The sequence below is a fragment of the Muscardinus avellanarius genome (genome assembly GCF_963383645.1).
Source record: "Muscardinus avellanarius genome assembly, chromosome: 12".
NCBI classification, from domain to species: Eukaryota; Metazoa; Chordata; class Mammalia; order Rodentia; family Gliridae; genus Muscardinus; species Muscardinus avellanarius.
In genome coordinates, this window is record NC_137798.1 from 77,944,385 (window position 1) to 77,967,896 (window position 23,512).

General features: G+C 46.0%; 2 protein-coding genes across 2 annotated transcripts in view; one reads left to right on the plus strand and one right to left on the minus strand.

Annotated features, from left to right (window-relative positions):
- Window positions 1-5,827: 5,827 nt before the first annotated feature.
- The window catches only part of HEATR4 (HEAT repeat containing 4), a gene marked incomplete at both ends in the record, with an annotated part of 38,308 nt that continues 20,623 nt past the window's right edge, over window positions 5,828-23,512 (minus strand). Inside the window, 8 exons of the mRNA XM_080707175.1 lie at window positions 5,828-5,986; window positions 9,636-9,694; window positions 15,095-15,254; window positions 17,573-17,651; window positions 18,787-18,976; window positions 19,325-19,394; window positions 20,228-20,408; window positions 21,310-21,428. Of these exons, the coding sequence (XP_080563301.1) occupies window positions 5,828-5,986; window positions 9,636-9,694; window positions 15,095-15,254; window positions 17,573-17,651; window positions 18,787-18,976; window positions 19,325-19,394; window positions 20,228-20,408; window positions 21,310-21,428 (1,017 nt within the window). The remainder of the gene's footprint in view (window positions 5,987-9,635; window positions 9,695-15,094; window positions 15,255-17,572; window positions 17,652-18,786; window positions 18,977-19,324; window positions 19,395-20,227; window positions 20,409-21,309; window positions 21,429-23,512) is intronic.
- RIOX1 (ribosomal oxygenase 1) lies at window positions 7,775-9,523 on the plus strand (the record flags this gene model as incomplete). The annotated part of the gene is made up of 1 exon (XM_080706981.1): window positions 7,775-9,523. One exon carries the CDS (start codon window positions 7,775-7,777, stop codon window positions 9,521-9,523), a length of 1,749 nt encoding a protein of 582 aa, XP_080563107.1.

A 23,512-nucleotide genomic window follows, 5' to 3' on the forward strand; every position in this document is an offset into this window, starting at 1 on the left:
CTCTCTCTCTCTCTCTCTCACACACACACACACACACACACACACACACACACATATACATACACACACACAGTCATCCATGTAGTAGCATGTATCAGTGGGTCATTGCTTTTATTTTGTGTGTGTGGTACTAGAGATAGAACCCAGGGGCATTCTACCTCTGAGCTACACCTCTAGCCCTATTTTATTCTTTTTCTTGAAACAAGGTCTAAGTTGTGAAGGGCCTCACCAAGTTGCTGAGGCTGGCTGCAAGCCTGAGATCCTCCTGTCTCAGCCTCCCAAGTACTAGGATTACAAGTGGATGTCCTCATGCCCAGCTTCATTGTGATTTTTTTTTTTTTTGCTAAGAGTAGTTATTTAAGTGTGTACATTAGATATCTACCATAATTTTCTTATAGTCTTTTTTGGCATATTAATTAATTAACAATTAATTCATTTTGTGGTACTGAGGATTGAACCCAGGGGCATTCTACCTTTAAGCTATACCCCCAGCCCTATTTTATTTTTATTTTGAAACAAACAAGGTCTCATTAGGTTGATGAAAATCTCACTAGTTGCTGAGGCTGTCTTCAAACCTGCAATCCTCCTGTGTTGGCCTCCCTAGTGAGGAGGGATTATAAGCATGGTACTTTATTTATAAAAAAAAATACCACAAGGGTCTCAGAAAAATCAGAGTAACCAGTTTGTACTTGACATCCAAAATGTTCTGCAGCTGTCTTTACCAAAACAAGCCCATTTTATATAACGGGATAGAAAATGCTATCAGAAAAACTTCCTGGAATATCTGTAATGACTACTGGTATTTGGTAAATGTGTGCTGACAACATATAGCATCAAGAAATGAGGGGCAAGCCGAGCGTGGTGGCGCACGCTTGTAATCTCAGCATTCGGGAGGCTGAGAAGGATCGTGGTTTGCAGGCAGCCTCAGCTACTTAGTGAGGCTCTCTGCAACTTAGTGAGACCCTGTTTCAAAATAAAGAATAAAAAATAGGGCTGAGTGTGTAGCTTGAAGGTAGAATGCCCACCACTACCAAAAAAAAAAAAAAAAAGAAAAAGAAAAAAAAGAAAAAAGAAAAGAAAAGAAATGAGGGGCAAAGTCAGGCAAAGTGGTGGCCCATGCTTGTAATCCCAGTACTTGGGAGGCTGAGACAGAGGATCACAGGTTTGAGGACAGGTTTGAGGACAGCCTCAGATACTTAGCAAGACCCTATTTCTAAATAAAAAATAAAATCAGGCTGGGTGTAGCTCAGAGGTAGAATGACCCTGAGTTCAATCTTCCTTACCAAAAAACAAAAGAAAAAAAGAAAGAAAGAAACAAAGAAATCAAGGATGGGGCAGGGTGGGAAAATCAAGTGATAAACAATAGAAGGTTATGGGAGGGAAGTGGAAACTAACACAAGTGCTTTTCTTCTTTTTTTGTGGTATTTTCTTTTTCTTTTCTGTGTGTGTGTGTGGGGGGGGGGACTGGGGACAGAACCCAGGGGCATTCTACCTCCAAGCTATATCTCCAGCCTATTTTATTCTTTATTTTGAAACAAGGTCTCACTAAGTTGCGGAGGGCCTCACTAAGTAGCGGAGGCTGCCTGCAAACCACCATCCTCCTGGCCATGAACCTGAGACGCTCCTGTCTCAGCCTCCCAAGTACTGGGATCGCAAACGTGGGCCACCTGGCCAAGGGCTTTCCTTCTGACCTTCAGCCCCCTCTTTGTTGTTGGTCTTGTCTTTGTTCTGTTGACATCGTAACCTAAGGGATGATGATTTAGATGGGACATGTAAGCCAGCTATGGTGGCACATGTCTGTAATCCCAGTATTTGGGAGGCTGAGACAGGAGGATTGCAAGTTCACCATCAGCCTCAGTGAGGCCCTCCACAATTTAGTGAGATTTTGTTTCAAAATAAAAAATAAAATAGGGATAGGAGTGCAACTCAGAAGTAGAACACCCTGGGCTCAATCCCAGTACCACAACAGAAAGAGAGGAGGGATAGAGGGAGGGAAGAAAGGAGGAAGGAAAGAAGGAAGGAAGGGAGGGAGGGAGGAAGGAAGGAAGGAAGGAAGGAAGAAAGAAAGAAAGAAAGAAAGAAAGAAAGAAAGAAAGAAAGAAAGAAAGAATCCAGGCGTGGTGGCGCATAGTTGTAATCCCAGCATTCAGGAGGCTGAGATCGGAGGATCGAGGTTTGCGGCCAGCCTCAGCTACTTAGTGAGGCCCTCTGCAACTCAGTAAGACCCTGTTTCCAAATAAAGAATAAAAATAGGGCTGGGGGTGGAGCTCAGAGGTAGAATGCCCCTGGGTTCCATTCCTAGTACTGCACGGGGGGGGGGGGGGGGTGGTGTAGAAAGGAGGGAAGGAAGGTGTAAATTAAGAGAAACACAAATCTTCGTTGAAAAATGGAAAATCTCCCCTGATCTGTGTAAGAACAAGGCAGCACGGCGCTCTCCCCACATGCTGGGCCAAAAGTAGCTTCCTGGTCTGGCAGGCTGGGGATCAGCCACCTGCCCAACCAACCCGTGCAGTTCTAAAGGCAGAAGACCAGGAGAGGACCAGTGACAGGGACACAATGGGGCCAGTTTTCGAGAAAAGAGAACCCCCCTGGAAGGACCGTTCATGAAGGATATGAAGGATTTGTGGAACTTTTTTGTTGTTGTTTTGTTTTGTTTTATTTTTTGCATGTGTGGTACTGGGAATGCAACCCAGGGGTGTTCTACCTCTGATCCCCCCGCCCTTTTATTTATTGATTTATATTTGGTGCTGGAGATTGAACCCAAAGATATTTTACCTCCAAGCAACACCGCAGCCCCTTTCTTAATTTTTATTTTGAAACAGCGTTTCGCTAAGTTACCATGTGCTGGCCTCAGACCAGTGACCTCCTCTCTCAGCTTCCCAAGCACTAGGATTACAGGTGTGTACCAGGAATATCTTGTCATTGTAACTGTGTGTGTAACTTGTCATGTTGCTGTGACTAGATTAGAAACCCTCGGGGGTGAGGAGGGAGGTGCCACTTCTCTCGGGTGAGGAGACCAGTGGGTCACTGGAGGCAGGAGCCCTCTTCCCGAGCACCTTCAGCACATCTGCCGCGCGCCACAAAATTCCCACTAGATGAAGCATATTGTCTCGAAAGGTTCCTGTAAGTGTGTCTTATAAAACTCTTGTGCACTCCCGGAGGACAAAGGCCGTTTCTTCTGCAGCGGCTGTGGCTCCCACAGCGCTGAGGGTCCGCAGAGGTCTGTGCGGCCTCGCGGCTCGGCTCGCTGACCGGAGGGTTCAGTGCTGCTCTCCAGCTCTTGCCAGCGATGCAGAGAGAGAACAATCAAGTCCTTTCACTACGCAATGACAAGTTCAAAGATAGAGGGGCTGAGAGAGCACTCGCACAGAATCGTTCATTGTCTCAAACGTCTCATGGGAGCCGGATCCCAGAATGCGCAGGTTGGATGTGGACATGGCTTTGATGGGCGGCATGTGATGGCGTTCCCTAGTATTTCACTTAGATGGAACATGTAAAGTAATGAACAAAAACATGGCTTACATGCATTAAGAAAAGGAAAGGTTTTCTGTTGTGCAGTTAACTGGGATTCCCCCCAAACTCTCCCCGTGCTGTACTTCACAGCTGCTAGGAGTTCACAGGGAAAAATACTTGCTTTATATATTTCAGTGGTAACACTGCCACTGGAAGAGAGGGTCTAACTAGGGGAAAGAAAAACTAATGGCTGTTCACACGGTCATTATTTTTATTGTTGAATGTGTGTATGTGTGTTTTGTTTGTTTGTTTTGTTTTGTTTTGTTTTTTGGTGGTACTGGGGTTCCTGGAAACCCTTCTACCTCCGGGCTCACTCCCAGACCTATTTTTATATTTTTATTTGGAAACAGGGTCTCCTAAGCCAGCACGGCTGGCTTCGAACCTGCGTGATCCTCCTATCTCAGCCTCCTAAGCGTGGGGATTACAAGCATGCGCCACCATGCCCAGAAGAATGTGTGTGTTTTTAGGGTATAAATAACAAAGCTGAGCTGGGTGGAACACACCTGTAATTCCATACTTGGGAGGCTGAGACAGGAGGATTGCAGGTTTGAGGACAGCCTTAGCAAGTAATGAGACTCTTCAACAACCTAGTAAGACATTGTTATTTTGTTTTTTGTTTATTTGTTTTTGTTTGTTTTGCAGGTTTGGGGATTGAACCAAGTGGCATTCAACCTCCGAGCTACATCCCTTACCCTATTTTTTATTCTTTATTGTGAAACAGGGTCTCAATAAATTACGGAGGGCCTCACTAAGTAGCTGAGGTGAACTGCGATCCTCCAGTCTCAGCCTCCTGAATTCCGGTATTACAAGCATGTGCCAACATGCCGGGCTAAGACCGTGTTTTAAAAACAAAAATAAAAAGGGCTGGGGGTATAGCTCAGAAGTAGAATGTCCCTAAATTAACCCCACCTCAATTAATATATAGGAGAGAATGCTAGATGCGCACTACTTTGAATTCTGGTGTTCTCCTTTATCCTGGCTATGATTTGTGTATCATGTGCTCTTACAGAATCTCATCTAATGATACGGACACAATCTGCAGCTGCTCCTAAATCTTTCCCAATGCCTAAATCTTTTAGGCATTAAGCACACTGAAGCTCCTAAGAACTGCTAATCGGCATTAGGAGTTGTTTCCCAGGGATCAAAATGTGTTCACAGCCACCCACGCAGTATGAAGGGGGAAATGATTGTGTTGGCTTGGTCTTTTTCTTTTTTTTTTTTTTTAATAGTCCTGTGACATGGCTTCCACATTGCTGTGTGGGCTGAGTTAAAGAACTTCTAGAATAAGATTAGAATCACGATTTTTTTTTTAAGTTGCCTAGGCTATTTCTTTCCTGAAACAAATGAGATTCTAGTTTGGGTTCCAAAGGGTAATTTGTATAGTTTGCAAAAGAGGCTGAGTTTTTTATATTTCTAATCTTGCACAATTTGGAGATTGGACGCATATTTAGTATGTGATCTTTCAGCAGTATGGAAAAATATACTTTGTCACCTAATGTGGTATCATTTTCTTTAACTCTCTGTATAAATGGTGCATTAAGAAGTCAAATCAACCCAGCATTTGGGCGGCTGAGACAGGAGGATCCGGGTTCGCTGACAGCCTCAGCTACTTAGTGAGGCCCTTTGCAACTCAGTAAGACCCTGTTTCAAAATAAAGAATTAAAAAAAATAGGGCTGGGCTGTAGCTTGGAGGTAGAATGCCCATGGGTTCCATCCCCCCCCCCCCCCCGTACCGGGGGAAAAAAAAAAAGTCAAAGCAAGTATCCATGTGGGTGGTGCACACCTGTAATCCCATCCACTATTTGGGAGGCTGGGGCAAGGAAGATGGCAATTTCAAGGCCATCCTGGACAACTTAGCAAGACTCTGTCTCAAAATAAAAAATAAAATGGGCTGGGGGTTTAGATCAGCAGTAGAGACTTGCCTAGCATGCATAATATCCTAATCCTAGTACTTGGGAGGCTAAGACAGGAGGATCATAGGTTTGAGGACAACCTCAGCAAGTAATGAGACTCTCATCAACATAGTGAGACCTGTTTCTAAATAAAAGTAAAAAATAGGGCTGGGGGTGTATCTTGTAGAATGTCCCTGGGTTCAATCTTCAGTACCAAAAAAAGACAAAATAAATTAAGTCAACTGTTAGGTTTTCTTTATAAACTGATAATAAGATTGTACATTATCAATGAAAGAGACAGAATGTGACCTGGTGCCTGTGTCTTGGAGCAAGAGAAACATTCAGTCTGGAGATGAGCACCTTTCCTTCCAGACAGAGAAGATTCGATGCTGGAAAAATCCTCCCTCTGGGTACTCACCCGATTAGAGAGCAGGACTGGGAGAGTCAAATGGCCCCCTGTCAATCCTTTTTTCCCGGGCGGTGCGAAGATCTTTGACAAGTGGTGACTGACTTCTGTTTCCCATGTTTATGTCTGGGATTACACTTTGTAACCAGGGATTTGGTGCTCGAGGCTTCACAGACTGCAGAGAAATATTAGCAGATGAGTGCATGTGCCAGACATGTGGCCTCCCGTGAGAAGGCACACCCAACTGAACATGCCTTTAGCCATGGCTTGTCAGAACGGCTGGATAAATTGCCAGACTCAATAAGCTAGACCCAGGAGCTCAACACCTGTCTCCCTTGACCCTCATCACAAACTGATGTGGAGGAGAGGCCTGAACTACTCATCTGAGGGCGTTTGGCCGGGCGCATGGTGATCTCTGGGCTTTGCTTGTGTTTTGGATATTGCAACAGAAAGAAGCAGAAGAGGCAGAAGCTGTGAGACACTTTTATTCCCTCCCCTTGTGGTTTCTGTTGTTGCTGTTTTACTTTTAATTAAAGACACCCTTGTAGCTATGAGTGAGGACTGGCACTCCTGGGATGTACTTAGGAGATGGAGCCACTCAAAGTGCGCCCACTGCTTTATTTCTTAATTTTTGTGTGTGTGGTTCTGGGGATCGGAGGAACCAGGCCTGGTGGCACAGGCCTGGAGCCCCAGTACTTGGGAGGCTGAGACAGGAGGATGGTAGGTTCGAGCCAGCCTCAGCAGCTTAGCGAGACTGTTTCCAAATAAAATATAAAATAGGTATGTGAGGTAGCCCAGAGGTAGAAGGGCCCTGGGTTTCATGCCCACAAATAAATAGATAAATAAATAATAAGTGCTTGGGGTATAGCTCAGAGGTAGAAAGCCCCTGGCTGGGTTTCCCCAGTATCACACACACACACACACACACACACACACACACACACACACACCAGAGGGGGTAGATGTAAGATTCCCAGGAATCCTTGTAGCTAATAAAATAAAACCTCAGAAATGAGAGAATGGCAGTTTTAAAGAATGCTGAAAACAAAACAAAAAAAGTTTGGGGGATTTATGTAGACCCTCAGCCTTTGCCTGAGGGCATTTTTTTTTTTTTTTTAACTGGGGATGGAACCCAGGAATCTACCTCTGAGCTACACACCCAGTCTGATTTTATTTTTTATTTTACTTGGTACTGGGGGTGGAACCCAGGGGCTTTCACCCTCCAGGATATTTTACTAATATTTTCTTTGGAAACGGTCTCACTAAGTTGCTTACAGCCTCACTAATTTGCTGAGGCTGACTTCAAACCTGCAGTCTTTCTGTCTCAGCCTCCCAAGTACTGAGATTACAGACGTCAGTCAGATTCACAACAACCTAGCAACACCCTGTTTCAAAACAAAAAATAAAATAGGGCTGGGGTTGCAAATAGAATACATCTGGATTCAATCCCCAGTAACACCTCCCTCATCCCCCAGGACCAAGAACTACACTCTTTCTGATGGGAAGCTGTTGAAAAATACCCTACTCACACAATATTTACAGGCTAGAAGGAAAGGAACAAGTAGCTGATTTTCTTTCTCCTGAATTGCCTGCAAACTTGATCTTTTAAAATTGCAGGGTACCAAGAATTGAACTCAGAGTTATCCAACCTCTGAGCTACACCCCCCAGCCCTTTATATTTTTTATTTTGAAACAGGGTCTCACTAAGTTGCTGAGGCTGGCCTCGAACCTGACTTTTAAACTAGCCTCTGAATAGGAATCCCTGGTCCGGCAAGGATTTTGCCGCTTCTCTGCGAAGCCGGGCGTTTAATAAAGCTGGCTCGCCCCGGCGCGCAGGAGGGGCGGGGCGGGGGCGGGGCCAGCGCAACCCGGAGGGGAGGCCACGCCCCCTTCCCAGAGTGCGCCGCGGCCGTGGCACGGCTGAGCTCCGTTCTCTCCGAGCCGGCCGGGAGGGCAGCTCGGCATGGACGGGCTCCGGGCCAGTGGGGGGCCGTCGAGGCGCGGGCGGCCGAGGCGCCGGCGCCAGTCCCAGCCGCACGGCGGGTCGGTCTTGGCCGCGCCCCTGAGGCCCAGGAAGCTCCGCAGGCCGCTGAGGAGGAGCGCCGCGTCCCGCGTGGCCGCGCTGCGGGCTGCGGCGCTGCCCAGCCAGGACTCGGAGGGCTCGAGGGTGGCGTCGACGGCCAGCGACCCCGAGGACGCGCCGCCCGAGGCGCCGGCCGCCGCGCGCCCGCGGGCCCCGGCCAACCCGCGGCCCCCCGCCCCGCGCGCGCGCCCGCGGCCGCCCGCCCCGCCGTCGGGGCCGCGGGGGGACGGCGCGGAGGCGCCCGGGGACTCCCCGCTGCGGCGCGTCCTGGCCGAGCTGGGCCGCATCCCCAGCAGCCGGCGGCGCGCGGCGCGCCTCTTCGAGTGGCTGGTCGCGCCGCTGCCGCCCGAACATTTCTACCGGCGCCTTTGGGAGCGGGAGGCGGTGCTGGTGCGGCGGCAGGACCACACCTACTACCAGGGCCTTTTCTCCACCGCCGACCTGGACTCCATGCTGCGCGACGAGGACGTGCTTTTCGGGCAGCACCTGGACGCCGCGCGCTACGTCGACGGGCGGCGGGAGACCCTGAACCCGCCCGGCCGCGCCCTGCCTGCCGCCGCGTGGTCCTTGTACCGGGCCGGCTGCTCCCTGCGCCTCCTCTGCCCGCAGGCTTTCTCGGCCACCGTGTGGCAGTTCCTGGCTGTGCTCCAGGAGCAGTTTGGAAGCATGGCGGGCTCCAACGTTTATCTCACGCCGCCCAACTCGCAGGGCTTTGCCCCCCACTACGATGACATCGAGGCTTTCGTGCTGCAGCTGGAAGGTAGGAAACTCTGGCGTGTCTACCGACCCCGTTTCCCAAACGAGGAACTGGCCCTGACCTCCAGCCCCAACTTCAGCCAGGAGGACCTTGGTGAGCCGGTGCTGCAGACCGTGCTGGAACCTGGAGATTTGCTCTATTTTCCTCGAGGCTTCATTCACCAAGCCGAGTGCCAGGATGGAGTCCACTCTCTGCACCTCACCTTGTCCACGTTCCAGCGTAATAGTTGGGGCGACTTCCTGGAGGCGGTACTTCCTCTAGCCATTCAGGCCGCAGTGGAAGAAAATGTAGAATTTCGAAGGGGTCTACCGCGAGACTTCTTGGATTACATGGGGGCCCAGCATTCTGATTCCAAGGATCCACGAAGAACTGCTTTCTTTGAAAAGGTGCGGGTCTTGGTTGCCCGCCTGGGACACTTTGCTCCTGTTGATGCTGTGGCCGACCAGCGAGCCAAAGACTTTATCCACGATTCTCTGCCCCCTGTGTTGACTGATAGGGAGAGGGCGCTAAGTGTTTACGGACTCCCAATTCGCTGGGAGGCTGGAGAACCTGTAAACGTGGGGGCCCAGTTGACAACAGAAACAGAAGTCCACATGCTTCAGGATGGGATAGCTCGGCTTGTGGGTGAGGGAGACCATTTATTTCTCTATTACACAGTGGAAAACTCTCGTGTTTATCATCTGGAGGAACCCAAGTGCTTGGAAATAGACCCCCAACAAGCCGATGCCATGGAACTCTTGCTTCGCTCCTATCCAGAGTTTGTGAAAGTAGGGGACCTGCCCTGCGATAGTGTGGAGGACCAGCTTTCCTTGGCAACCATGTTGTATGACAAGGGGCTGCTGCTCACCAAGATTCCTCTAGCTCTAAACTAGTTTCTTGTTGGTGACTGGAATCAAGGCCGTACTGATTTTCCACTACCACTTTTTTTTTTTCCCTTGTAACTCAAGATCTTACCTTGATACCCATCAGTATGGTCACATTTACCTTGATGGCTGCTTCAATGTCATGAACCTCAGACTCTCTTCTAGGAAGAACCACCTCATCTAGGTATAAAAGTAAAAGCAGAAGTTGGATGAGGAAAAATTTTTTTAAAAGGAGCTGCCTCTGCAGAAGTAGTCCTGATCCCTGATCATTTTAGAGCGCCAGCGTCCTTCCCCTCAGGCCTCAGTGTGCTGATCTGGCATTCTGTTTGAGGCATCAGAAGTTTTAGTTTGGAAGTTGTATATTTCATATGAGTTGTTTTTCATCAATTTGGGGGGTTAGGGTTGAGGGCCAGAATCCTGTTTTCTTATTTTGTATGAATATTAGAAGATTATTAAAGTACTAAAGACATTTCCCTTTCTTTTTTTTTTTTTTTTTTTGGTGAAATTAGGGGTGGAACCCAGAGGCTTTCTACCTCCGGGCTATACTCCCAGACCTATTTTATACTTTATTTGGAAACAGGGTCTCACTAAGTTGCTGAGAGCCTCACTCAGTAGCTGAGGCTGGCTTCGAACCTGTGCGATCCTCCTGTCTCAGCCTCACATGTGCTGGGATTACAAGCGTGCGCCACCAAGCCCAGTTAAGATGTTTCCCTTTTCTGAGGCAGGTTATTGTGTAGGTTGACTTGAAAAAAAAATTAGGAGGCGGAGGAAGATGAGGAAAATCAGTAATGGTTGATTACAGTGCACAAGCCTGTAATCTCAGTACTTCAGAGTCTGAAACAGGAGGATCACAAGTTCAAAGCCAGCATACCATAATTCAGCGAGACCTTGCTTCAAAAGAACAAGTAAAATAGGGCCAGGGTTGTAAATCAGGTAGAATGCTCCTGGGTTCAATCCCTAGTACCATTAAAAAAAAAAAAGAAAAAAAAAAAACTATAATGGTTAAGATGAAAAACAACCTAGGGTGGTTGCAAGATGTCAAAGGCCATGGCCTGGTGTGGTGGCTCATGCTTGTAATCCCTTGGAAGGCTTAGACAGGAGTGTTGCAGGTTCGCGGCCATCCTCAGCTACTTATAGACCCTGTTCCAAAATAATAAAATATAGGGCTGGGGGTGTAGCTCAAAGGTAGAATGCCACTGGGTTCAATTCTCAGACTGAAACCACATACACACACAAAAGATGTCAAAGGTCACGTATGTTTGCTTTTTAAAGAATTAAAGAAGAGAAGGCTATGGGTATAAAAGTTGGCAGTAGAGCGCATGTGTGTGAGACCCTGGGTTCAGTCCCTAGTGTCACACACAAATGAAATAAGAGAAACTCATTGGAAGAGGCCATTTCTTTAACTTTGGGGATAATTTGCTCATTTTAGCTATGCTACTTAGACCTCTAACAGCATAATCCTAGTGGAGAAATTATTTTCCACTAGCATGTTCAGCTAAGAGTATATGTTATGTTTTTGCTTAGTTTTTGGCTTGAATCTGTTGCTGGCACTGTGCCTCAAAGGGTAGCACTGTCCCCTACCTGTGCTGTCATAGGTCTTAATCAACTTGTAGCAAGCAAGCTGGCAATAAGGGAAGGCTTGTATTCAAGTTGCTTTCCACTCTCATATTTTTCTGGCATTTGGAAGAAACTTCCCCAAATCTGGCAAGTGAATATCCTCATGATTGGTGGAAAAGAGCCTGGTGAGCCAGGATGAACACTGGACTTGGAACCAGAAGACCTGGGTTTGGTTGGGGTGATGGCAGGTAGGCAACAGGCTGAGTGACCTGAGGTTATGGCTACACTTGGGCACACAGATTTTGTAGGTATGTTTTGGTACAGCTTGATTTCTCCACCCTTACTTAGATTGTGTCTGGGACTGTAAGATTCTATTACTATAAATGGTAGGTTCCATTTTTCAAGGTTGAGAGCCGTTCTTGGTACTGAGGATTGAACCCAAGGGTCAAATCTACCTCTAAGCTTACATTCCCAGCCCTTTTATTTTTTGTTTTGAAACAGGGTCTTGCTGGGTTGCTGAGAGTTTCGATGGCTGAGTCTCTCCTTGAATTGCTAGGATCCTCTTTTTTCAGCCTCCCAAGTACCGAGATTATAGACATGAGCCATCACACTTGGCTTTTTTTTTTTTTACATTAGTATTAAAATTTATTTCACAGCCGGGCGTGGTGGCGCACATCCCAGTACTTGGGAGGCTGAGACAGGAGGATAGCGCAGGTTCAAAGCCAGCTTCAGCTACTTAGGGAGGCTCTCAGCAACTTAGTGAGACCCTGTTTCCAAATAAAATATAAAATGGGTCTGGGAGTATAGCCCAGAGGTAGAAAGCCCCTGGATTCCATCCCTAGTACCACCCAAAAAAAAGAAGAAAAACAAAAAACCAAAAAATTTATTTCACATATGCAGTTTACACACTCATTACTGAACAAAACTTGAATGCAAACAAGTACACAAATACCATAACAAGCATTATCAGATAAAATAACTGGCACCGGTATTATAAACATATTAATGGACCTGGTAAAGAAAAGTGATGGAAGAAGGCTGAAGCCCATGGCATTTTTCTTTTTAATCAAAAGAAAATGCTCAGCAGCATCATGGTAATACTTAAACACATAAGATGGAAATTTTAACTGTTACCATTGAGGTTAACTTGCTTTATTTAAGTGAATTATACAGAAAGTTAACAGAACAGGCAGCGTTTTGGTCAACTTCTATGTCAGCTGAACATCTACCATAAATAAAAGGAAATAATGCCAACCATGCATGGACCTTCTGTACTTGGAATAAGCTCTGCACCATGGTTGTGATTTCATGGTTGGAAAAGATACACGTGTGTTAAAAGCTGAGGTTATGTACAGTTATTCACTAACGCCTGGGTCTGGTAGGTTAACACTTTCATCATTGTTACTAATCACATTCATATATATTGCCTGTATTTTTCTATATACTCCATGAGAACTAGAGAGGACATTATTGAAAACAATAATACGTCAAAATCCTCAAATGATGAAGCTCTTAAAACCCAGTCTAACCCAAAGGCACCAAGAATCAATGGGATGAAAACTTCCCCTTAGTAAAAGTTGACTTTTATTTTTGTAGTACTTACAACCTAATGGGATTTTATTTTGCTGTTTTATATATCTTATTTGATGCTATGAGTACACTTAATTACCTACCCTTTACATTTTTCTTCTAAAATGGCATCAATAATATATGAAATATACAGAGTACCAGGTATTTCTATCTTAAAGCTGTGCAAAAACTGCCACAATCTTGTTCAAAGTGTCCAAATGGCTGCAAATGGGCGGCTGCATTAAGCTTATACATCCACATTGTATGTGAAAAGAAAAAATAAAATTGAAGCCCAGTTAAGAATAGAGATGTAGCTGGGCGTGGTGGCACACACTTGTAATCCAGGTACTTGGGAGACTGAGAAAGGAGGATCACAGGTTTGTGGCCAGCCTCAGCTACTTAGGCCCTCCACAATTTATTTATTTATATTTTATTTTATTTTATTTTTGGTGGTACTGGGGTTTCTGGAAGCCCTTCTACCTCCAGGCTACACTCCCAGACCTATTTTTTATATATTTTTATTTGGAAACAGGGTCTCTTAAGCCAGCACGGCTGGCTTCGAACCTGTGCGATCCTCCTGTCTCCGCCTCACAAGCGCGGGGATTACAAGCGTGCGCCACCATGCCCGGCAGGCCCTCCACAATTTAGTTAAACCCTGTTGCAAAATAAAGAATAAAAAAATTGGGCTGGGAGTGTTGCTCAGAAGTAGATGCCCCTGGGTTCAATCCCGAATACTATATAAAAAACAAAACAAAAAAAAAAGAATAGAAATGTTTCAAAGTATCATATGCAGAGAATAACCTACCAAGTTCTTTTATTTTTTATTTACTTTTTATTTTTTGGTGATGGTACTGGGGTTCCTGGAAACCCTTCTACCTCCAGGTTATACTCCCAGACCTATTTTTTTATATTTTTATTTGGAAACAGGGTCTCTTAAGCCAGTGCGGCTGGCTTCGAACCTGCGTGATCCTCCTGTCTCTGCTTCCCAAGCGCGTCCCAAGCGCGGGGATTACAAGCATGCGCCACCACGCCCTGCTACCAAGTTTTAACAGTATCCCCTAGTGGCTTCAATCAAATATCACTAAGCACTTAGCTCCACCCAAGCCTCAAGTTCATTAATATTTTATACTGATTGCAAATTAAGCTAGCTGGGCATGATGGTGCATGTGGTGGTGCACCCTGGGTTCCATCCCCAGGATTGCAAAAAAGAAAAAATTAGGGCTGGGGGCTTGGGGTGTAGCTTGGAGGTAGAATGTCTCTGGATTCAATCCCCAGTACCTCAAAAAATTAATTAAGCCATATTTCTATCTAAGTACACAATATGTGCATCAAGCAATGTTTTAAGATTTATTCTTGCCGGGCGTGGTGGCGCGTTTGTAATCCCTGCGCTTGGAAGGCTGAGACAGGAGGATCGTGCAGGTTCAAAGCCAGCCTAGCTGGTTTAAGAGACCCTGTTTCCAAATAAAAATATAAAAATAGGTCTGGGAGTGTAGCAAGGAGGTAGAAGGGCTTCCAGGAACCCCAGTACCACAAAAACAAAAACAAAAGCCAGTGTCTCACATGGGCACTTGGGAGGCTGAGACTAGAGGATTGCAGGTTTGAGGAGAGCCTAGCAACATAGTAACACTGTCAGCAACTTAGTGAGACCCTGTTTAAAAATAAACAGTAAAAATAGGGCTGGAAGTGTAGCTTTAGACAGACTGCCTCTGGGTCCAATCCCCAGTACCACACACACAAAACTGCCTCACTGTTACCACACTCTAGCTTTGAACCTTTGATCCTCCTGTCTCAGCCTCCTAACTATTGTGATTAAAGGAGTCTACCACTGTGCCTCTGTGCTTGAGAACTTTTTTTATAAGTCTTTTTGTAAGTTACATAAGCACAGATGTACATAAAAATGATAGCGGTCTCTTCAACCCCACTTTCCAGAGATGGGTATTCTACCTCTGAGCTACATACCATCCGCATTTTGTATTTATTAATTAATTAATTTATTTATTTTTGTGGCACTGGGGATTGAACATAGAGGCATTCTACCTCTGAATGAAATCCCCAACCCAATTTTATTTTTTATTTGGAAATAGGGTCTCACTAGGTTCCTGAGAATCTTGCTAATTTTTACCAAGTCTGGCTTTGAACCTGCGATCCTCCTGTCTCAGCCTCCCAAGTATTGGAATTACAGGTATGTACCACCAGGCCAGCTTAATATATCATTTTTTGAACTGACTTTTAAATCAGTTAAAATTGAGCTACTTTTTTTTTTTTTAAGAGACAAAATAGCAAATGAGTAAAAACCTGGTAGGGAACAAATATAAACTGAGCAGATGGTGACAAGAAAGGAAATAGTCTTTTCTGATTCTTCTAGGGCTTCCCACTAAGTTTCCCAGACATCTGGATCCTAGAACAGGCATATTAAATTAGTCAAAGTGTGGGGTTCACATTGAGGAAACCTACCCTGAAAAGTTTCTTGGAGAAAAGTATGGAGTTCCAGTGGCTTTTGCCCCTCTTTGGGTTGTAAATAAACACGTTTTGCTTCTTCTTTCACTTTGTTTATGGCCATCTCCACCTTGAATATTTTCTGTGTCAGCAAGTCCTTTTGATTTAGTGTTTCAATCTAGATTTGAACAGATGATGTTTTTTTTATTATTTTATTATTTTATTTATTTATTTATTTTTGGTGGTACTGGGGTTCCTGGAAGCCCTTCTACCTCCGGGCTACACTCCCAGACCTATTTTTACATTTTCATTTTTGGAAACAGGGTCTCCTAAGCCAGCGCGCGGCTGGCTTCGAACCTGCGCGATCCTCCTGTCTCTGCCTCCCAAGCGCGGGGATTACAAGCGTGCGCCACCACGCCCGGCTTATTATTATTATTATTTTTTTTTTGGTGGTACTGGGGTTCCTGGAAGCCCTTCTACCTCTGGGCTACACTCCCAGACCTACTTTTACATTTTTGTTTGGAAACAGGGTCTCCTAAGCCAGCACGTGCGGCTGGCTTCGAACCTGCGCGATCCTCCTGTCTCTGCCTCCCAAGTGCGGGGATTACAAGCGTGCGCCACCACGCCCGGCAGATGATGTTTTTTTAAAAAGCTGTATTGGAAGCCGGGCGTGGTGGCACACACTTCTAATCCCCGCGCTTGGGAGGCTGAAACAGGAGGATCGCACAGGTTCGAAGCCAGCCTCAGCTACTGAGCGAGGCTCTCAGCAACTTAGTGAGACCCTGTTTCCAAATAAAATAGAAAATAGGTCTGGGAGTATAGCCCGGAGGTAGAAAGCTCCTGGGTTCCACCCTCAGTACAAACAAACAAACAAACAAATAAAAAGCTGTATTGGGCCAGACCTGGTGGCCCATGCTTGTACCTAGTACTTGGGAGGCTGCAACAGGAGGATCACAGGTTCGCGGCCATCCTCAGCTACTTAGTAAGACCCTTTGTAACTCAATGAGACCCTGTTTCAAAATAAAGAATAAAAAATAAGGCTGGGGTGTAGCTCGGAGGTAGGATACCCCTGGATTCAACCTCCAGTTCTGCATAAATAAATAAATATAAATAAAAAAATTTAAGCCGGGCGTGGTGGCGCATGCTTGTAATCCCAGCATTTGGGAGGCTGAGACCTATAGGATTTCGGTTCGCGGACAGCCTCAGCCTCAGCTACTTAGTGAGGCCCTCTGCAACTCAGTGAGACCCGGTTTCAAAATAAAGAATAAAAGCCGGGTGTGGTGGCACAAGCTTGTAATCCCCGCGCTTGGGAGGCTGAGACAGGAGGATTGCACAGGTTCGAAGCCAGCCTCAGCTACTTAGTGAGGCTCTCAGCAACTAGTGAGACCCTGTTTCCAAATAAAATAGAAAATAGGTCTGGGAGTATAGCCCGGAAGTAGCCCCTGGGTTCCACCCCCAGTACCACCGAAAAAAAGAAGAAGAAGGAAAAAAAAATCTAGGGGGCTTGAGCTAGTCCCTCATTCTTTCTTTATGCTTATATGCAAATAAGAAAGAACTACTTAGGTTTAGGGATAGTGGGAAGAAAACAGGAAGGGAGGGGAACTATTTTAGAAACAACAATAAACTCTGATTTGAGGGTACTTGATAGGACCTACAGAGTTTTTGTCTTTTTACCATTAGGTTGTTCTGTTTTGTTTTTGTGGTACAAGGAATTAAACCCAGGGGCATTCTACCTCTGCGCTACACCCCCACACCCCCACCGCTCTATTTTTTTTCTCCCTTCCTCCTCCTCTTCCTCTTCTTCCTATCATTATTGCTATTACTTGTGTGTTTGTTACTAAGAATTGAACCCAGGAGCATTCTGCCTCCAAACTGTACCCCCAGACCTTTTTATGCTTTTGTTTTGAAACCACACCTGGCTTTTATTTTTTTATTTTGAATCAAGGTCTCACTAAGTTGTTGAGGGCCTCCCCAAATTACTAAAGTTGTCCTTGAAACTGATTCTCTTGTCACAGCCTTCCAAGTACTAGAATTACAGTCATGGGTCACCATGCCCAGTTTACTAATAGAAATTTACTTATTTATTTATTATTTAGAAACAGGGTCACACTAGGTTACTGAGAGCCTCGCTAAATTGCTGAAGCTGTCCTTGAACCTGTAATCCTCCGGTCTCAGCCTCCCAAGTACTAGGATTACAAGCATGTGTCACCACTCCCGGCTTCTACTTTTATTTTGAAACGGTTTTGCTAGGTTGATCAGAGTCTCACTACTTGCGGAGTCTGGCTTTGAACCTACAATCCTTGTCTCAGCCTCCTAAGTACTGGTATTAGAGGTGTGGGCCACCACTCCCAACTCTCTAATAGGATTTTTTTGAGGCACTAATAGGGTTTTATATCTCAATCTTGCAGATATGTTTTGTATCTTCAAACAGTGTATCTCTGTGTGAGGGGAAAGGGTATGTGCACTTAAGGGAAAAGCTCCTGGGGAACTCGTTACCTTGTTCTTGATCTCCTGAATCATTTCTTGGTTTCCTTCATTTTCTAAGTTGAGCATTTTCATTGTGTGGTAAATTTCCCTGAAAAATAAGAAGTACTTAGATTGTTCTGCCTTGTCCTTTAAAAAAGTATGGGACTTGGAATTAGGTAAGAATTCTAAATTCCAGTCCTAACTCCAGTTTTGCTGTGCCATTTCTGCAAAAGTGGTATGACACTTAGCTTCTATGGATAGTATGCAGTTTTTGAAAAAAAAAAAATTGTATGTGTGTGGTACTGGGGGCCTTCTGTCTCCAGGGCCTTCTATCTCTGGGCTATATGCCCAGTCCTATTTTGTTTTTTATTTGGAAACAGGGTCTCACTAAATTGCTGACAGCCTAAGTTGCTGAGGCTGACTTCGAACCTGCGAAGGTTCAAGCACTGGGATTACGGGAATGCGCCCTCACACCTGGCTGAAATTGTATATTTGAATGTAGCACTTATCAAACCCCTTTATGACAGGTACTAATATCAGCTCGGTAACCGTCACCTCAGCACTATAATGCAGACTGTCATCTGCCTTTGACATGTGAAGCAGTGGCTCAGGGAAGTTCAGAGCTTCTCCCAGGCCCACGCAGCTACTGCATGGCAGAACTGGAATTCAGACCCTGGTCTTTTTGACTCCAAAGCCTGCTGTCACAATAGGCTCTTGATAAAGTTTAGTTGAATTTACGAATAACTTAAAAACCACCTGGATCGGGAGGAAGAGACAAGAGGATCGCGGTTCAAGGACAGCCTCAGCTACTTATGCCCTTTGCAACGCAGTGAGACCCTGTTTCAAAATAAATAATAAAATAAAAATAGGGCTGGGGGTGTAGCCCGGAGGTAGGAGGTAGAATGCCCCTGGGTTCCATCCCCAGTACCACAAAGAAAGAAAGAAAGAAAGAAAGAAAGAAAGAAAGAAAGAAAGAAAGAAAGAAAGAAAGAAAGAAGGAAAGAAAGAGAGAAAAAGGAAAAGGAAAAGAAAAAACCCTGGCAGGGGAAGGATTAGCGCATGAGCTACGTGAGCTTGATAGGCTGGGTTTTCTGTTCCCTACTTGGGTGAGCAGGTGAATTGCACAGTGAGCCATTGTCGGCTTGCACTAGGGACCCTGGAAAAGCAGGGCGCATTGAGGGAACAAGGATGGGAGAATTGACAGTTCAACACGTTATGGCTGGGTCCAGAGGGTTAGCACTTACTTTAGAACAGCCTCGTGCTCCTCCAGAAGCAGGACGTCTAGGAAGGTTTCCCTGACCTGGTTGCCTTGAAGTTTGAGGGTTAGGATGCTACGGCAAGCTTCCAGGCGTACACCTGGCGCCTCTTCGTAGTGGATAGCCCAGAGCAGGAGATCTGTCAGCTGGGGACTCACTTGCCCAATCTGTCCCAAAGCTGCAGAGATGAGAGGGCAGCACGACCCACTGTCACCGAAGACTGAGTTCACAATATCCTCACATCCAGAAATAAATTGAGTATTGCAAACAATCTCTCCCTCCCCCCAATTTATTTTTTATTTTTAGTACCAGAGATTGAATCTGGTCTGACTTCTACAGAGTGCTATAGTTGAAACCTACAGGGAAAGCAAGGTGTATCCAACAGTGACTACCTACTTGGGGCTTATCCTTAATTGTGCAGGCAGGGACTGTTTTATCTGACCTTTGCTAGAGTTTTTTGGGCATCTGTATTAGATAGGAAAGAGAAATCTTTAGAGTTGAGGAACTGGGGCCACTACTGGAGTACCTCGGATGGCAAAAGCCTTGATTTTCCAGCAAGGATCTCTGTGCATCAGCTTCAGGAGGCATTCAAGCACCTGGGATGGATAGAAGGCAGCGTTGAGGTGGGAGAACCAGAACAAGAACGGACTGGAGCCCGGCATAGCGGGCACGCTTGTAATCCCCGTGCTTGGGAGGCTGGGACAGGAGGATCACACAGGTTCGAAGCCAGCCTCAGCTAGTTAGTGAGGCTCTCAGCAACTTAGTGAGACCCTGTTTCCAAATAAAATAGGTCTAGAGGTATAACCCAGGGGTTAGAAAGACAAAAAAAAAAAAAAAAAAAAGAATGGACTGGAAACAGGGACACTACTTATGTCTAAAAGATGCTATAGCTGAAATATGACTGCCTATCGGTTCTAAAGATAAATGAATGAGAGTCTGAGGTACCAGCCTGTACACAGAGTATAAGGTGAATTATCTGCTCTTTGCGGATTTTCTCAGCCTACAGTTCTATGGCCAGATGGGTGTGTGTGTGTGTGTGTGTGTGTGTGTGTCTGTCTGTCTGTCTGCTGGGGATTAAACCCAGGATTAAACATGCTAACCAAGAGCTCTACCACTTAGCTATGCCTTAGTCCCATACTTCTTTTGAATATTTAGGTTTTCCCCTAATAACTAGACATTATGATTCACTGGAGTTCACGCTAAACCCATCAGCACTCAGGCCATGAGAAGCTGGTCAACGGAATCCAGGAGCGTGGCCAAGTGTGAAGTTTGGCTTCCTGGGAGCTGACTGGTCCTCACTGGTTGATGTAGCTGTGCTCCCCTTCACCTGCCTGGTCTGGCCCGCCCCTGCGGCCCTGCACTGTGCACAGAGAGGGTGATGCTCTCTCCCAGTCACTCGGGTAGATGAGTACACGTTCCCGGGACTCACCATCTTGTTGTGGATCTGCAGGGCACCTGCTGCCAAACAGGCTGCCTGGCGAACGGCTACAAAGTCATCTGAGAAGCAGCACAGGAAGCCGGGGAGAAGCTTGGCAGTCATGAGTTTGAGCTCACTTAGCAGGCAGAGGGCCTCCACCCGCTCCTGGGGATTTCCTTGACTCAGCTTGAACCTGTAAATCACAAGTTGCTTTTATTTTCCCTCCTTAAGTGATCAGTGCCCACCACCCACCCAGTGTCCTTAGGGTAAAATTCTAGCTTGGTAGGCGGATCCAGCCAACCCTTTCCTAGTCAGCCTTAGGCCTTTCAGGGCACAGACTTCAGCTGTCTTACTCGGCTCCATCTTGCCTGTCTTCTGCTAGGCACTCGGCAGTGTGGGACGACTTAATTCAGGAACACGTCGACACGCACCCGGTGACCATCAGCTTCTCTTTCTTACTGCCCTTGCCTGTGTGATGCTTATTTCTGCAAATGGCTTCCAGCCTGGAATGACTGTGCAGCCTTATCCATCCCCTGCGAAGCTTGGCCTTACTCCTCTGCCCACACTGAGTAATCGGTTTTCCTAGTTTGGGGCCATTTGTTCTAGTTATTGTTTTTGGTTTTGTGTGGTAGTGGGGATTGAACCCGGGAGCATTCTACCTCTGCACCACACCTCCAGCTCTACTTTATTTTTATTTTGAAACAGGGTCTCACTAGCTTGATGAGAGTCTCACTGTCCTTGAACCTGCCATCCTCCAGTCTCAGCCTCCCAAGTAATGGGATTACAGGTGTTCGTCACCACGCCCGGCTGCACTTGGTATTTTAGTTAGGCGCTTGTTATCTTGCCTGTGTTCATCAGAATTGTGTGATATTTCTGAACTTCCTCAAATACCCAAAGCCTCGCCTCATGCTTAGCGAGCACCCACGCTTCTTTCCCGAGCCACAGTGCTAGTTTCTGAAGGGACTGAACTTTTTACAGCAAGAACTGTACAATGCTGAGCATACAGAGGAGCTCAGTAAATGCTGGCTGGATCCTAGGCCCGCTAAACATGGCCAAGAATAGAAGGGCATCCCTCCTCATGTGCTAGGTCTCACCTGATTATGTCATGCACCTCTTTTCCAAGCCTCATCTTCCCCAGTGCTTGGGCAGCCGCTACCCTCACCTCCTTCTTCCAGTCATTCCACATCAGCTGGATCAACTTATTTTTCATATCCTATAAACAGGTGTAACAATCAGCTATCATTTACTGAATATTAATTTTGTAAATGGCATTGTACTGTTTACCCACCCTTTGAGCTCGCAAACAATCCAGTGGAGGCATACTAGGACCATTTACCAGTGATACAACAGCGGCTCTTTGGAAGAAATACTGCCTTTCATAAATCAGCAGTCTCCACGAAGTCTTCAGCATCTCATCTGTTGCTAACCCTGATCATCTATTTACGTGTGTGTGTGCGTGTGTGTGTGTGTGTGTGTGTGTGCGTGTGTGTGTGGTATGTTACTGGGGATTGAATTTAGGGGCATTCTACCTTTGAACTATATCCCCAGTCCATTACAATTTTTTTTTTCCTTTTGCAGTACTAGGGATTGAACTCAGGGGCATTCTACCTCCGAGCTATACCCCAGCTCTATTTCTTATTGTTTATTTTGAAACAGGGTCTCACTGAGCTGCAGAGGCCTCACTAAGTAGCCGAGTGCAATCCTCCTGTCTCAGCCTCCCAAGTACTGGGATTACACGCATGTGCCACCACACCTCGCTCATTTTTTTTTTGGGGGGGGCGGGTCTGTGATGGAACCCAGGGTCATTAGACCTCTGAGCTACACCCCCTGCCCTATTTTTTATTCTTTATTTTGAAACAGGGTCTCACTAAGTTGCAGAGGGCCTAAGTAGCTGAGGCTGTCTGTAAACTGCAATCCTATGGTCTCAGCCTCCCAGATGCTGGGATTACAAGCGTGTGCCACCACACCCAGCTTAAATTTTTTGTTTTGAGACAGGGTTTTGCTAGGTTTCTGAGAGTCTCTGTTGTTGAGGCTGTCCTCGAACCTGTGATCCTCCTGTCTGAGCCTCCAAGTACTGGGATTACTTCATGCCTGGCTATCTATTTACTTTTTTTTTTTTTTTCCTGTGGTACTGGGGATTGAACCCTGGGGAATTCTACCAGCAAGTTACATCTCCAGCCCTTTTTTTCTTTCTTTCTTTCTTTCTTTCTTTCTTTCTTTCTTTCTTTCTTTCTTTCTATCTTTTTGTAGCACTGGGGATTGAATTCAGGAGCATTCTGCCTCCGAGCTATACCCCCAGCCCTGTTTTTTTATTCTTTATTTTGAAACAGGTTCTCACTGAGTTGCAAAGGGCCTAAGTAGCTGAGGCTGTCTACAAACTGTAATCCTCCAGTCTCAGCCTCTCAAATACTGGGATTACAAGTGTGCGCCACTACGCCCAGCCCCACCCCTATTTTTTATTTTTTATTTTGAAACAGGGTCTCACTAAGTTGCAAAGGGCCTCACTAAGTAGCTGAGGCTGGCTGCGAACATGGATCCTCCTGTCTCAGCCTCCCAAATGCTTGGATTACAAGTGTGTGCCACCATGCCCAGCTTTTTTTATTTTGGTGGTACTGGAGTTCTTGGAAACCATTCTACCTCTGGACTATACTCCCAGACCGATTTTTATATTTTTATTTGGAAACAGGGTCTCCTAAACCAGCATGTCTGGCTTTGAACCTGCGCGATCCTTCTGTCTCTGCCTCCCAAGCGCGGGGATTACAAGCGTGCGCCACCACGCCCGATGCTATGCCCAGCTTATTCTTTATTTTGAAACAGAGTCTCACTAAATTGTGGAGGCATCACTAAGTAGCTGAGACTGGCCACGAACCTGCGATCATCCTGTCTCAACCTCTCCAGTACTGGGATTACAAGCATGCGCCACCACACCAGGCATCTATTTATCTTTGATTGGTAACCCCAATCAAAAGTAAATAGTGGCAAAAGCCAAAGAGGTGAATGTGCAAAGAAATGACATGCTATTAAAATAATATTGCTAAAATGCAGATTCTTGCCTGTCATCTCAGTACTTGGGAGGCTGAGACAGAAGGATCACAGGTTCCAAGACAGTCTCAGCAACTTCATGGGGCTCTTAGCAACTTGGTGAGTCTGTTTCCAAATAAAAAATAAATGAAACTGGACTGGAGGTGTAGCCTGAAGGTAGACTGCCCCTGGGCTCAATCCCTAGCACCAGACACACACACACACACACACACACACACACACACACACACACACGCAGATTCCAAATGAGTTGGC